The 17,024-nt window shown below is 33.7% G+C and overlaps 1 protein-coding gene across 1 annotated transcript; it reads right to left on the bottom strand.

The window, feature by feature from the left end:
* Positions 1-1,606: 1,606 nt before the first annotated feature.
* LOC131060610 (uncharacterized) lies at positions 1,607-13,357 on the bottom strand. Its single transcript, XM_057993918.1, has 3 exons — positions 13,025-13,357; positions 3,922-4,125; positions 1,607-2,144 (listed from the first exon to the last, which is right to left on the bottom strand). Exons 2-3 carry the CDS (start codon positions 4,107-4,109, stop codon positions 1,613-1,615), a joined length of 720 nt encoding a protein of 239 aa, XP_057849901.1. The 5' UTR covers positions 4,110-4,125; positions 13,025-13,357; the 3' UTR covers positions 1,607-1,612.
* Positions 13,358-17,024: the final 3,667 nt, after the last annotated feature.

The following is a 17,024-nucleotide window of genomic DNA, read 5'->3' as shown; positions in this document are numbered from 1 at the left end:
CAATAAAATCTTAGAAGTATGCAAAACACTTTCATGGGAAAGTTCTTTTGAAGCTCCTTGATGTTTTCTAATAGTTTATTCTGAACCTCTTGAACAATTCCAGCAAGATTTGTCTTCCACTCCCACTTCAATTCTTCAAAGTACCTCCAGTCCTCATCCATCTATGTGTTCAACATAATTTACAAGTTCTGCATCTCAATATGGAGCCTAATAGAGAGGGATGATGAGCTTTGATGGTATTCAGTTTTTCAGACTTTAATGTATCTGATGTATGTATTATGATATTAGGCCGTTATTTTACGATGTGTACTGTTGACATGCTGAAGCCTTATTTTCATCTTGGCAGCCGGCTTGTGATTTAATGATCTTTTGAAATCACACGGTTTTTCAATTTGGGAAACATAATAAAGATTTGACAGTGAATAAACTATCTGATCAAGGTGATTTGCAAACAAAACCTGTAAAGGAAACCTATTGTTAATTAAGTTTCCACTTTCATAAGTAATAACCTATTCTACACAAATGATGGAAAAACAGAGTTATGCAGCAGTTCATTTGAATTACAATATACCTGACATGCTCTTTTAACTCCTATTGGTGAATGATTTATCAAATAAATTGGAAATTGAAAATACCAAGGTTATACGTAACATTTTACATGTGTTCACAATGACTTTGAGACCAGACAGGATTGACAAGGAGGGCATAGTGCTAGAACTCTTGCATTTATCTTGATTTGTTCCAATATCCAACTGAGAAATTTGATTTTTTTCCTTAGATTTCAGAAATGATGCAAACTGATGGGTTGTACTTAAAATTCTTACAGAACAAAAATGGTAGGAAGAAACAACGCACTCTGCAATGATTGCCTGGATAAAAGCCTCTAAATGACAAAACTCAAGCTGCAATTCCACCCTATCATAAATATTGATACTTAACCACATACAATACAGTTGAAAAGAATAGAGTTAAAAATATTCACTTTCCCAGACATAATATTTCAAGGAGCACAGACTCTTATCTACATTCCAATATAATCGTTACCAAATGTCAACAAAGGTGTGACAAAAACACATGGGAGAACGGGAACCAAACAAAAGGCCCTCGTATTTGACAGCTGACATTCAAACTATTGCAAGCAAACTAATGCTAAAGTTTTCTATTCATTTCAAAAATTCTTGTCCACCCATAATCAATCTGAATGAAAATGCAAACCATGTTCTATGACATCCATGTTTCTCTTACCTTATTATTGGCAGATAGCATTAAAAAGCAGCTTTTGAGTGCTCACATGATTTGGCTGCTCCTGTGTTAATAGAATTGAAAATTTAAAACTACAATGACATAAAACCTCTAGACAAGTCAAGCATAGATGAGAGATGTGTTTCCAAAAATCGTAGTAAAATTTTATTTTTTTAAGCATCTGTGCGAGAGAAAGAAATAGCACTTTCAACCCATGAATATGGGTATGCAAAAAAATTGATGACACAAGTTAAGTGCATTTGTTCCCACATGCCTCTGAAAATTGCTTTTAATTCTATCAGATCAGTTTCCACCCCACAAAACAGATAGGAAGGCAAAAGTGCAAAACCATATTAACAACTAGTAAGTCTCACCACCAAAGCAGAGAAAACAGATCTATTTCAAAGGAAAATGTATCAAAAAACACTGAAATTGCATCCATTTCATATTTGAATGCATCCAAAAACAGACCTAATGAGAGTCCAGCCTTCCAATAATTGAACAGTGTCACTAAAGAATGTAGCCTCTCTATTAATGGATAGGCCCGATACATTAGTGCACCAATACCTTCTACCATAACAACTGCCAGACCTGCAGACAAAATATCCCAGTCCCCTGTTTGACCTATACTTGTAGCAAAAAGAGTCGAGCAGTAAAATCCTAGAAGTAGGCAAAACACTTTCATTGGAAAGTTCTTTTGAAGCCCTTTGATGTTTTCTAATAGTTTATTCTGAACCTCTTGAACAATTCTGGCAAGACGTGTTCTTCCAAAGCCATACCGTCTAAAAGGCCCGTTACTTTGCAGGTTGCCATTTCTATCAGATGTTTCATTTTGTGGGTTCTCACTTTGATCTGAAGTTCCATTACTTCCCCTACATTTTATGACCAAATGGTTTTGCTTCCTGCAGCAACAAAGTATGCAAACAAATTAAGTTTATTACAATGATAATGTAAACTTTACAAAGTATGCAAGTAATGTCACTAAAATAAAGAGAAGATCACCTAATGAAAATTAAGTTTATTAAAATGAAGATAATAAATTGAAAACTATGCTAAATAGTCCTAAGAAAAGTTTGGCCTTCACAGTCATAAGAAAAGTTTTAATTTTGATCATTTTTTACGTTAGTGCCCAAAACTCAAGATGTTTCTTAAGACTATGTAGCATAACATTCAATTCATCATTTTCATTGTAATAAACCTCATCTTCATTAGGTGATCTTATATTTATTTTAGTGGCATTACTTGCATACTTTACAAAGTTTATGTCATCAACAAGTCCCTTGTCATGAGGTCTTCATGAGGTCTTCTTGTTGGAGAAAGATCAACATGTCCCTTGTCATGAGTTCTCCTTAGTGAGAAAATCAGACACTGATACAGCTTGCAAGAGGTCTTGTCGTTTCAATTGTAGGTAGGAGAAATCAATATATTCGTGGGGAATAACATTTAACATTTATATTATCATTTAATAAAGAAGAGATTATATATTAGAAGTTTAATGATGTAATTTCTCCAATCACAGTTAACTTACTCTTGTTTTGAGGTGGAAGCATTCTCAAAGGAAAATCAATAATATTAGAGCAATCTTACCTATTTTTATACTAGAAGCTAGCATATTCTCTTCATTTGGAATGGTGGAATCATAGACATATGACAAATACTGCAAGCATTGACATCGAGGAAAAGTGAATACAGTAGTAGTGTCTTGATTAAGGGTGTTGTCTAATCCTCTTACTCTTTTTTCTCTAATACAAGTCGTTAATTCTTTGAATCTTTGAAAACTCTTTTTGCTCTTGTATCCTGATCTTCAGATGTAACACTTACCTTGCTCTTAGTGTTAATAGCATATTGCCTCCCACCTAAAGTGGCGTCTCTATGACGATTATTGCAATTTGCATCTATACTTTGCTTGTAGAACTTTGAAAGAATTATTGTCAAAACATCTGAACTTAGTATTGGGTTGTTGACAATAGATGCAAAGTGGCCTGATGTGAAGCTTATAACCACTCAATGATTCCTCAAAAAAAAAAATTCATTATGCTTCAAATTTCCTCTATAATTCTTTCATCCATTATAGAGAGATATAATTTAATAATGTAGGTTAAACGCATTCATATAATAAAAAAAAAGTTTCTCTTTCCTAACAATTAGAAAGGGGAAAAATCAAAATACTTTAAAAAGTCTTAAGATTACTTTAAAAAAATAATATAAATATATTTCAAATTAAAAAAAAAAATCATCAAAATAAACTTATAGAATATTAAAAAAGTTATAATTAATGATATATTCAAACATACCAGCACCTATTTTAATTAACTTTGAAAAAATATGCTACATTTATAGAAAAATTAGTGATATTTCAAAAAAAAAATCAAATTCTTCCATAAAAATCAAAATATTAATAAAAAATGAAGTTAAACATCCAAAAACAAACAATATGATTTTTTTTTAAAGGCATACAATATTGCGGGGGCTGAAAACATCAGCAAACACCCAGAAATAGCAGTGAAAAGCAGGAATCAGCGTTGTACATTTTAACAGAAAACACTCTCCTCCCATAACAAAATCATAAAACGATAAGAACGTGCTGTTGTGTGTGCATTTCCTCAAGATTTGTTTGTTTTTTCCTCTTCTAAAATAATGAAGGATAATGATAAGAAAAATATTCAAGTGGAGGCATACCATTTTCCTTTGATACTTGGGGACAAAGATACAGTTCTGGCATGAAAAGAATGCACACGCATCCCTTGACCAAATTTAAAATTTCTACATTTATATGGTGCAGCAAAGTCAACTGTTGCTGAAATCTCTGAACTTAGGCTCAAAATCTCCTTTGACAAAGATTGAACATGCATCCCCTTCAATGCCATATTAAGATAAGAAAACCTGAAAGTAGAGTTACAAATTTTAAATTTTAAGTAAAATGATAGTTAAAAGTGCAAAAGTGCACAATTTCTTGCCTGAATGGAAAAGCATTTGCAAATCATATAAGTCAAATACAAAATACAAGGAAACTAAAATCAGTCACTATGGTATGGAAAAACAATATTTCACACCATGGTCTATTCATAATTATTAATAGCAATCGACATTACGTTCTATTTTGAAAAAGAGTTCCAATACCATCTCATTTTGTGACTCCAACTACCCAAAAGGAATGAATTTCTTTACCAAGAGCAAAAACTAGATACACTAGTAGCAATCAAGAAGGCTGGAAAACTAGAATAATCCAAGACATAAACAGACACTATGCATATCTGCAAATAGTCCATATTACATTCTATTCAATGATAGAAATCTTACATGGTGTAATTCAACGAAATCTATCATTGCATAAGCAGCAAATCTAGAGAGATGTTTTGCATTTGACTTTTGGTTATGTATTTCATTGATGCAATCTTAAATCATTAGTAACTGTTAGAACATTTGATTAAAAATGCAACATATCTAGGCTTAGCAAGCAATGGTACAGGGAAAAAGACACTATTTCGAGCTATAAGAACTACCAATTTGTCTGAAAGATAAAAAATTTCAAAAATAAGTCAAAAAATGGAATGAGCAGTGTTTTGAAAATATGCTTCACCAAAAAATGACAGTTCAATTACAAACAGAAAGTGTGAAAAGTAATTATTAATAATAGAATAAAACCACACTTAAGCTTAAGGAAGAAATCAGTTGAATAAGACAAAGTCACAACATTAAACAGAAAGAATTGTGTTGACATATGTTCTTAATTCAAAGATCAAAATGAAAAATATTTTATAAATCCAAAATTCACGAGTGCAACAGTAATTGAATAACATTATCATCTTTTCTAAGGGAGGTTCACCAATAATGCTTGTAAAATATGTTATATTTTGCAAGACTGCATTCGTCATCTGCCAACTAGACAGTAGATGGAAAGACTTTGAAATGCGTTGGTAAACAAGTTTGTCACTGCATCTTTGATTTGACTCACCCAACAGGTTCCATCAGTTGGAGAAGTTGTTATGGATTAACAACTTTCTTCTACATTTAATAAAGGCAGCTCCCTCATATGATATGTTTTTAGGTTTTTCAAGGTATGCTTTTAACTAGAAATTAGGAAAGGAAACTAACAAAAATTGAAATAAAATAGAGTAAAATAAAAGGATAGCTAAAGATTAAGCAAAGAAAAGGAATCAATACCAAACCCACTCCCAAGGAAGAACATTCAATTATAAAAGTGAAACATACAACAAGGGTTTCAAAAAACAAATGACATCTAACACGTGAAAGATACATTTACTAGGAGTTTCATGTCTCACTTACTAGAAAACTGCCTATAATTTCATCCCAATTGTATAAAGGAAAACATCTGAATTTCAAACATAACAGAAAATATATAGAAAAAGGCTGCATGTTAAACACACAAGTAATCTACAACATAAAGGAACAGTATATTGGCTCTATGATCAACCCATTCTTCTTTATTCAATCCAAAAAGAAGGCCTCCACAACTTGTAATATCCCCGATAATTTTATTTTTTTTTTTCAATAGCAAGATCACAATCACACCAATCACCCGTTAGGGTTAGAACTTAGAACAATGAAATCCAAATAATTGAAGGGAACCCTTAAACCTTTTGTTCACCGAGAGCCCAATCTGGGAGGGTGAGAGCATACGGTGTTCCGGGGATCGTTAGCACCATAAACCAACTGAAAGCTGAAATACAATAATGGGTGGCAAGCCAGTCCCTTCTGCTTATCCAACAGGTAAACAAGAAACTTGGCAGTAAACCAGCCAAGAGAACAACACACCAAGACACAAATCACTCAACCGCAATGTTTCAGCGAGAGGAATGAATCACATCAAAGCTCAACTTGACCGCTTATTCAACGGGAGGACCATTACAAACATAAAATCACTCAACCAATTACTCAGTGGGAGGATTGAACTTCATAACTGAATTACAGAACAAGAAGGCGGCTAAGCCAGCCTCTTCCACTTATGCAGTGGGCAAGCAACACTCAAGAAATGGTTAGTAGTACTACTACTTAACCTTACAATTCGGAAAGAGAAGATTAGAGATGATATCCAATGCAGATTACAGCAAGAAACAACTAACAAATTAACTCAAATCATGCTACTGCTGCTGTACCAAAAATCTGAAGTCAAACAAGCATGAATAGTCTCAACCGGCAACACCAAAATATTCATAACTCACCCAAATGAAGTCGGAAACACACCAAATCAAATGTGAATGAAAGATATAACCTGGATGATGAAACATGAACACAAAAATTGCAGTCTAGTGGCCTCAAAACAGAATCACGCATCCCAATGCACCCCTAGAATGGTACGGCCCAGCTGAAAGGTACGATTTGCAACTAAAAATCCAATTCTTCAAATCAGCGGCTATAAAATTGCAGACTATATCGCCTCTATGCCACATTTTGATAGAGCCAATACCTAGAATGAAGGAATCACTTGGTCAAGAGGTATGAGCAAAATATGGTTTCAGCAACTCCGCGACCAGCAGCAAGAAAACACTCCAAAATCCACACAAAACACTCCACCCTCAGCAAAACACTCTCTAACAGCACTAGAAATACAAGAACACAGCTAGGTACTATCTTCCAAGTACAAAACTGAGACTTAGCTAGGAAGCCACACTTTGAAGCTCAGATTTTCAATCGCCAAACCCGCAACATAACAATGCAATTTCATAAGATGTCCAAATGGGAGGCCAAGCACCTGCATTTATAGTTTTTTCCCTCTGAAATTCAAATGTAAATGCTCCCAAATTCACCTCTCCAATTTGCATTTCATTTCACTATCACATGGCGTCCAAATGACATTTCATTTCATTTCCCAAGGTGGGCGCCCAAGTTGCATTTTCACCAATAATTGAACAAGTTCAAACTTGCTTAAGTCTTCAACAATAACTTAATGCATTCTTCGAATTTCAACGCCTAACTTAGGAAAATATAACATTGATATTAGATATAAATGTTTTTTCCTAAGTCGCCCAATATAACATTAATCAGTAATAAAATAATTAAATATTAAACCTTAGGATAAGGAAATAATATTTAATTAAATCACTTATGACTCCAATACTGATTATCAATAAAATCCAGGATGAAGCTGAGCAATGAAGACCATTGAACTGCTACAAGATCAGGACCCTGTCCAAACTGCTAAAAATAGAATTGCTCACTACTGCCACTTATGAAAAAATAGTAAGTCGTGGAATACTCCTCCGAAAAACACGATCTTCACACCTGGAGAAAGAGCTTGGAAAGCTCAGTAAGACAACATCATCCAAACAGCCAAACCCTAACTTACTAAAAATAGTAAGTTCTCACTTCGCCAAAGAATCAAATCCATGTTATGCCACCCTGGAGCTCATGAAAAACCCAGAAGGAAACCATAAGCAGAACTGAAGAATTCCCTCCTGACAAACCCTAAAAAGCTCATGCAGAACTCCAAAGAATTTGGAAACCCTAATTTTGCATTTGACTGGCCTACGGGCATCCAAGGACAGGCTAACAGTCACTGGAAAGCATAGTGCTTAAATGGGGACATTACACAACTCCCTTGCTTGTGTACAATGTGTGAGAATCCCTTATTTCCAAAAAACAGAACTAAACTTTTTATATTGGAAACAATTCCATTTATAGTTTTACCCCTTGTAACTCACCCATATTAGACTTATTTTTCAGACCTAATAAAACCTCTAAAATAATATTACAATGACTTTTTAATAAGTGTATATGTTACACATTAACAGAAAAATGAGTTCAAACATTAATAAACTGACTTATAATAAAATGCTAAGACCTCCCTAACATTGATGGGCATTCGAATGTCAAGATATCATGTCAAATAATTTGCATTTGTGGGTTGTAAGTATTGATTTCTAGAAACAAAATTTTCTCCTCACTTTTGAGCCCCCTTTTGAGACATCAGATCTCAATTTTCATCAATTCCAAATCTGCTTCAAAACAGACCATCTGTGACTGCATAACTTCTGCTGATATTTGAGAAGTCTGTTCTTTCAACTCAAACATCCTTCAACACATAACTGGATTGCTTTGTGGTGTTTATTGATCAATCACTTTCCTTGGTTTAATATTGCATCCAAATGATATCTCTGAAATAGTTAGTTTTTCAGAAGCTAGTTGTTTATTGCCAATACATTTCGTATTCAACTTTATTCTTCTAGCATTCCCTACCTCTGCCCTTATATTCTTGTATACCAAGTGACGCTCTTTCTTTAGTAGACCATGAAGATAAAAGAATGGGATTTGTACTTGTTATGGTCTTCAAATCAGGTTGAGAACAAATTTAAAAAATTTCAATCAAATATCAGGCTGAACCCAGTATAAATATGGAGTGCAATCCTCTTTAATTGAGCAAGCCTATATTGAGTGATCTTTGGTGAATATATGTTGCCCAAGTGAGAAGAGATCCTTAACAAATTCATTGTAAATCTTAAGATACGAAAATAAAATCAGTGATTCGCGACTATAAAACTCACATGTGGAGCTCATTTAACTTCCAGGTTCTATCAACACACTTGGATTTGTCCACATCCTACATGAATAGGTCCAATTTGAAAGGTTTCTTCTTTGCATTTGTGATCACCTTTCAATATGCCCTATATGAAAACATACATTTTTAGAAGTTTATTTATCGAGGTCATCTCTCTTAGAATACTCTATCTGAGGAATGACCATCGATGTATCATAACCTGTGAAGTTATCTTTATGAAAAATGTGCACAAAAATCTGATCTCTCTCTATAAGTTTTTATTTACTGACTAAAACCTCAACACTCCATTATCTATTCTATTTAGTCCAAATTTGTATCTATAATCTTGGGTTTCAACCTTAGAAAGAAGTTCATGAGACTCCATGTCTCTAATAGGTAGAATGAATGCATGGGCTCCCAAATCAAGACTATGAGTGAATCTCTTAGTAGGCAAGATTAGCTTTACAAAAACAATAGCAAATTTTCCATAGACTGTTGCATTACCTATCTACCATCTAGTGTCATCAACAGGCTAAGTGCCTACCCTTTTCATTTGTTCAAGCATATTAAGTGCATTAATAGCATGACATGTTATGCATATCATGTAATCGTCACATTCCATGTAAAGACATCTCATTGAGGAATTTAACAAACTATGGCTTAGTCTACGTTTTCACAACACACCTTATCACTACAATGCTTTGGCATGGATTAGGAGGATGTTGGAATGGGCTATGAGTAGTGAATCAGGCCTTATGCCTATCAGTTGCATTTAATCAAAGAATTTTGAAGTCTTCTCAACAAATCCAATTTCCATATATCCTGCAACCATTATTATCAAACCACGTTATTTTGAGGCATCCTATCAAACATTTCACATGCCTTATCTATGATTCCACATGCTGTATGCATGCCAACCAAAGCATTTCTAAGCATATTTTTTTACTAAAGATCCCTATTTCAATTATGGGGATCTTTAGTAATACCCAAACACTATTGCAAAGCTCCTGTTTTGACAAGTTATAAGGATGTTGGCAATGGTTGTGTAGCTTAGCTTCACCCTTGTTGATGGCATTTGCTTCAAAATTCCTAAAGCTTGTCTACTAAATCCATTGTGCACATATCCTTTAATAATGGTGACCTAAGATTGCATTTCTTCAAGTTATTGTGTTAATATGTTTGTGACTAGTATATGTTGCTTCAAAGCTTCAATTTCCCTACAAGCGCAAAAGGAGAATACTAACAAGGGCACGAAGTCGCAATGATTTTCCATCTTAACTCTTTGTGTGTTGAGAGTTCAGGGAGTTCTCGAACCACTGAATTCCTTGAAAAGTTCAAAACTTGTATAAAATGACTACAAAGATGCATTTTGGGTATTTGGAGATTCAAAGAACCAAAAAAGCTCCAACAAAAGTGTGTTTCAAGATATTTATTAGTTCTTGAACTTGTAGAAGTGTCAATTAAGAATAGAGTTAGGGGTTTGATGGGTTTTCATTATGCTGCGAGGGAGAACATAACTTTGATTTTCACCTTTGATGCAAAGGTCTCTTCATAGACAATACCTTCTTTTTGTGCATAAACTTTATCAGAAAGTCAAACTTTGTATTTGTCAATTGTGCCATTTGCTTTATACCCTGCCTAAAATACCCATTTGGAACCTATGGGTTTGTTACCTGATGGAAAATCATATTCTATCTCAGTTGAATCAATTCATCCTTTCAAATTCATTGCTAATGTGACAAAGTGGGATTTCGAAAAAAGAACTGTAGTACTCATCACTGTTAGGTTCACTTCTTCAAATGTAATACACCTTGTTATTCTTCATGGTAGTAATTATCACTGAGGCAGTTTCTTATATGTACTTGCCTGTGATGGTTTGTCTTCTTGCAACTTTGCCTCAATCATCATCATTCGTTTGATTACTCGTGATAGAAATATCTCTTAAACAATGTCTTAGGCCTACTCACCTATGATGATTTCTTGAATCTCTTCTTGCAACTTTGCCTCAGATTTATCCTCAACTTCTGTTCCTTCATTTACTTCTTTGGATTAAAATTGGTCTAGTGTTGATTTAACTTTAGACATTCATCAAAGACCATGGATCATTTGGGTTGTTGATCAATCAGCTAATAGCTTCAGATTTTCTATATTACCCAAGAAAGATACACCTCATGTCATGACATCAGACTTCTGCTACTTCACTTTCAGAACATGAACATATGAATTGCTCATAAAGATTCTCAAGTTCTTCGCAATGCCTTGCTGACCAGATCAAGATTTTTCAAAGCTTAAACCATCCAAAGCTTTGGTTGATTCTCAACTAAACAAAAGAAAAGCTGTATTCATTTCTTTGGCCCACTCTTGCTTGTTCATTTTATGTCACTCAATGTTCACTCTGTAAACTTGTTGATAGATCTATTCTCCCTTTCTGTGACAACATTTTTGTGGATTGTAAGTATCAATAATAACTTGATACCAACTTTTGAGTGAAACTCCAAAAAAATATTTTGAGATGCACCCCCACAATCTCCAACAATTTCGTGAGGATTATTTCAATGCAATGCCCAGTCTCGTTCTCCACTGTGCCCTTGAAATTCTTGAAGCGCTAATATGCCCCACATTTAGCTATCAAGAAGAAGACCCACTTCCACTTCCACTTCACTCCACTTCTTCAAAGTACCTCCAGTCCTTCTCATCCATCCATATGTTCAACTTAATTTACAAGATCTGCATCTCAATATGGAGCCTATTAGAGAGGGGTAATGAGTTTTAATGGTATTCAGTTTTTCAGACTTTTTTGTTTCTGATGAGTGTATTATGATATTATTCAGTTATTTTACAATGTTAACCGTCTAAAGCCTTATTTTCATATTGGCTGCTGGCTTGTGATTTAGTGATCTTTTGAAATCATACAATCTTTCAATTTGGGAAACATAATAAAGATTTGACAGTAAATAACCTATCTTATCAAGGTAGTAAAATCTACTACTCTGATTTATAAACAAATCCTGTAAAGGAAACCTCTTGTTAATTAAGTTTCCACTTTCCTGAGTAACTACCTATCCTACACAGATGATGGAAAAACAGAACTGTGCAGCAGTTCGCTTGAATTACACTATATAACTGGCATGTTCTTTGATCCTATTAATGAATGATTTATCAAACAAATTGGAAATTGAAAATACCAAAGGTTATACATAACATTTTACACGTGTTCACAATGACTTTGAGACCAGACAGGATTGACAAGTAGGGCATAGTTATAGAACTCTTGCATATATCTTGATTTATGGCGATATCCAACTGAGAAATTCATTTTTTTCCTTCGAGTTCAGAAATGAAGCAAAATGTGGGTTGTACTTAAATTGTTACAAAACACAAACGGTAGGAAGAAACAACGCACTCTACAATGATTGCCTGGATAAAAGCCTCTACATGACAAAACTCAAGCTGCAATTCCACCCTATCATAAACATTGATACTTAACCACATACAATACAAATGACAAGAATAAAGTTAGAAACATTTACTTTCCCAGACATAATCTTTCAAGAAAGGAGCACAGACTCTTATCTACGTTCCAATAGAATCATTACCAAATGCCAATAAATTTGCAAAAAATAACACCATAGCGTAGTGTAAAACCAACTTAAAATTTTGTCTAAGGGATTGTTGTCAAATGTTAAAAGAGGGGTGATTCAAATTCAAATCCCCACATCACAACATGGCAAAACAAAACCCGGCGGGCATGCATGTGCAATAACACCTCCCTCCCAAGTGCCTGTTCATCGCTACAACGAGTCTAGGCCTGGTGATGTTGCCATTTACCCTTAACTAAAAAAAAATGCAACTTGTACTGTTAAAGAGCCAACAAAAAATTGTCTTGAAATTCAAATCACAGGGGTTATGGCTGTGGATTTATTGCACAACATCGGAGTGAATTTCCTTATATGAAGCAAACTGTATGATTCACATATGGGAAAAATTTTCTTCAAAGAACATCTGATATTCTAAGTTTTCCAGTAATCTTATTAGAAGATTGTATAACTGAAATAAACTATTTCTGTACATATAAGTTTCTGACATTTTCATTAGTTCCAGCACTACTCAATGCCAGAAAAGTGATTTCTTGTCTCCAAAACATAATGATTGAAGGAAACAAACAAGAAAACAGCAGGATAGAGAAAAAAGATTATTTTTGACATTCGAAAATCCACAATAGAACAAACCTCCAATAAAAATGTAGCAATGGTGTGATTAAAGCCAGCTTAGAAACTGTCATCTTACCAGACACAATTTTAGGACCTCGAGGACATGGCCTGCTGACAAATGCCGCTTCTGGGTGAGTACAAATCTGACTGATCTTTTCACTTGGATGCCTCTTGAAACACAACCCTGTAGGTGGTTAAACTGCATACAAATTTTATTTTCACCACCCCTATACTGACCGTAGTTGAAACGTAGCCCTGGTAGATATGATGGAAAAACACAGAACTGCAACCCTGTTTGCTAATTTTGAGTGGACGAAGAATTTATAAATCGCCCCAAATTCTACCAGTTCCAAAAAAAAATTGAGTACAATATTAGGTGTATGGTTAGGAATAAAGATGTAAGAATATTGCGAAGATTAGTTCATAAAAGTATAGAGAGATAAGGAAGGAGGAGGAATTTTAAAGTTTTTTTCTTTTTAAATAAATAATGACTAGAATATTAGCTGTATGGTTACGAATAAAGATGTACTAATATTGTGAAGATGTAAGTTAGTTCATACGAAAGTTTTTATTTTTAATTCAAGATTTTAAGTATTAATTCATCTATATAGATATGAGAGCATGTAAATACTCGATGATCTATGTAGCATGTCTTGTTGAAGGAGTGAAAAGGGGAAATTCAATTCTGAAGATTTCATATGAAATTATAAAGGCACTAATGATTAAAACATGGATGTTTGATTGTAATAGTAAATTTTCTATCATGAATGTTCTTGAATGCATGATTAACCATGACCCAGAGTACAAAGATTTTGAAATACATATTAGTTAACACAACTTTAAAATGGATAATGGAAAAAGAATACTTTAAAATTCATAACAATAAAAATGAATCCAACTACGAATTTGAGAATTGATAACAGATTAATATTAGACATTTACAAATTTGTAAATTTTTATAATAAATTAGCATTTCATGAAAAATGTTCACTTTGCTTTCCATGAAACATCTTACTTTCCATCTTATTACATCATTCTCATGTCTTGTTACATCTTCCCATGCAACTTGATGTGCTATAAATGAAGGCAATAAGATAATGGTGATTACTAAATTGACAATTAACATTAATACTAAGTTAAAGTAGAAAAGATTAGTAAACTAAAAATATGATTTAAGTTATAGAATCTAATGCAAAGGAAATAACTAGTGCAAATCAACTAACCCAATAGCTTAACTTGAAGAGACTTGTTATCTTAGCATCAACTAATACATCTATTTTCTTAACCTTATACTTAAGCGTGCATTAATGAATTTTAAAATCCATTCCAGGTTTTCAAATGACAAAGTTAAAACTTGTTATGTCAAAATTTGAAAACTATCATTATGCAAAAAGGAGTATACACAATAGGAAATAAAAGATGGTAAGTTTTCATTCATATTTATTTTCACAAATAGGCTGTGTTCCTTCATTTTTCCATAGTTTCATTTTTCCACTCTTTACTACAAATTTCAAGTGAATGGGCGACAAACAAATAATAATGTTAGAAGTTATCTCTTAGCAATGAAGATGAACCTAACAAAAAAAATCAATATTTGATAAAGGGCTTGTAGTGTCTTGAATTGTTGACCTTAACAATTTTACAATAGGTTCAATGGGACCCACTTTGGCGTTTGTGCCTGATTTTGGGACCATTTTGGCAAACTTGGTTCATTCACATATCCCCAACCTTTTCAATAGCACATTTTTCTTGGACTAGGGTGCCCAGCACCCTTATCCCAACAAAATGGGCTCAACTTTTGAAGGATGAAAGTTGACCTTACAATTTGTGAGAATTTACCTTCAATTGTTAGCCTACCCCAAAAAGATATTTCAAAAAGTGTAAGGTGCATATAAATACAACTCCATTTTGAAACTGTCTAACCAATTATAATGAGGAACTTAAATATCCATAATTGTTAGGAATTAATCTTTTACTTGGTAAAGTTAATTTCCTTTTACTTAGTTACTTGTATGAATATTCCTAAAGAATTCCTATACAAATCTTTTGTCTTATTTGAGTTCTCACATGTGTGAGCATAACTGATTTATTGTATTTCTAATATGTTGAATATTAGATATTCCTCCTTATAAATATCGTGACACTTTGCACACACATAGGATGATAGATGGCATCCTTAGACTTGAGAGTTACATTTGCAACTCCTCTCTCACCTCTATTTATTCTGATGAAGCATTTCTATGTTAAGCGCTCTCTCTCTCTCTCTCTCTCTCTCTCTCTCTCTCTCTCTCTCTCTCTCTCTCTCTCTCTCTCTCTCTCTCTCTCTCTCTCTCTCTCTCTCACACACACACACACGTACACATTGTATATTCTTCGGGCTTTATGTCATCTTCATAATATTGGGGGTTTTTTCTTTGTTTTTTCCCCCTTATTCTTGTGTCTCTCTTGTGTCTCCTTCTTAGATTCAATGTGATTGTTCTTGGTTATCTTGGCTTCTCAACTTTAATGGTAATATCATACTTCAACCAATTGCTCATTTATTCGTTCGTACTAGTTGTAGTCACATAAATCTGTCCAGTTTAATTAAATGAATATTTTCTATTTATTTGATTAAAAATCCACTAGCCATCAGTTAATTAAATTAATATTTAATTAATTCATCTTCAAAATATTCTCCTATTAATTAAATAAATTATTCAATTTATTTTAATTAATCCATTAAACCAAACTCACAATCAATTAAATGAATAAATCCTATTTATTTCATTTAACCCCTTTTCCTCTTTTAAATAAATTAAATAAAACATTTATTTAAATCATTTATCCCCCCCCCCCCACTTGCATTTTCCTACAAATGCAACTTGCACCTATTTATTGAAATAAATGAATTTTTATTTTAATAAAATCCTATTTTCCCTCACCCACCAAACCCACTTGCAATTTTAATCTCCTTCTAGATTCTTCTAAACCCTTCCTAATTAGCCTAATCCATCCCCTAAATATTGTCACATTCCTAAGCAAATTGAAGTCACTTCTCAAACCCTCATAGTCTTTGAAAACCATTAAAGGCTTTAAGTCTTCAACAACTTAAACTTTGAAAAGTCTTCCAAACCATTAATGGTTAATTCCACTTGCACCCATGGTTAAGGACTTTGACCCCTAACTTAACCCTCATGTAACCCATGTGTCTCCTCGAGCATTTATTGCTTTGACCATGGTTATTCCTTTAACCCTTGCACAAGAGTTTACCCCTTGGATAAAAGTTTTATCCACTGGATAACTCTAATCTAACCTTAACCTTACCTCCCAGGTTAACCCTCAGGTCATGTCAAGCGTTTAATGCTTATTCCCTCTCCTCTCAACCTATCTCACATTGACACATGTCATCCTAGGATTGGGTTGAAATCCCTCACATGGATTTGAAATCATTCAATCTTGACCCTTGTTGAGATTACTCAATCTCAACCATCCATTGTTCCATTTTCCCTATAAATAGAGCCCATTTCTTCATAATCCACATCCGGAAAACTTGCATGCATCTAGCTTATAGTAAAATCTAGAGAGTATTTAGCATAATTCACTTTGGTCTAGAATTAATCTTAGTTAGTTACATAATATCTCATTTCTTAGCTTGTTCATGTTTGCATTTTCATGAGCATTTACTTCATACTCTTGAATCTCCATAAGACGTCCAAAAATAGTGCAAAAAGCTACTGAGAGCTACACTCATTTGGGAACTTGGAGAGGAGAGGAACAAGAGAGAGCTAATGGCGTAGGGAGCATCATGAGTGAAGTCTTAATCTTTATTCGTTTTTATCTCTAATATGCTTCTATGCTTAATCTTTCTTGATAATGCTTTTTAATGGTTTAGTTTTATGTTGATTTGACTAACCCTTGGACTAACTGTTTTATGGCGTTACATTTGGTGAACCCGACGTGAAATGAGACAGAGGACATTTAGATGAGTTGATTTTTGTAGTTCTATAAATATATTTTCATCACAAATGTAACAGAGCACAAAATCTTTTTCTTTTATCATGCGGCATAAGCTTATACTAATTGCCTTGGTTGTATTT

The sequence above is a fragment of the Cryptomeria japonica genome, chromosome 2, assembly GCF_030272615.1.
Source record: "Cryptomeria japonica chromosome 2, Sugi_1.0, whole genome shotgun sequence".
In the NCBI taxonomy this organism is placed as follows: Eukaryota; Viridiplantae; Streptophyta; class Pinopsida; order Cupressales; family Cupressaceae; genus Cryptomeria; species Cryptomeria japonica.
This window is presented reverse-complemented; position numbering and strand designations above follow the sequence as displayed.

Excerpts from the sequence above, each read along its gene's own strand:
- LOC131060610 (XM_057993918.1), bottom strand. The coding sequence starts at position 4,109 with ATGGCATTGAAGGGGATGCATGTTCAATCTTTGTCAAAGGAGATTTTG. Across the intron at positions 2,145-3,921 it reads CCAAGTATCAAAGGAAAATG|GAAGCAAAACCATTTGGTCA; the intron begins GTATGCCTCCAC and ends TTGTTGCTGCAG.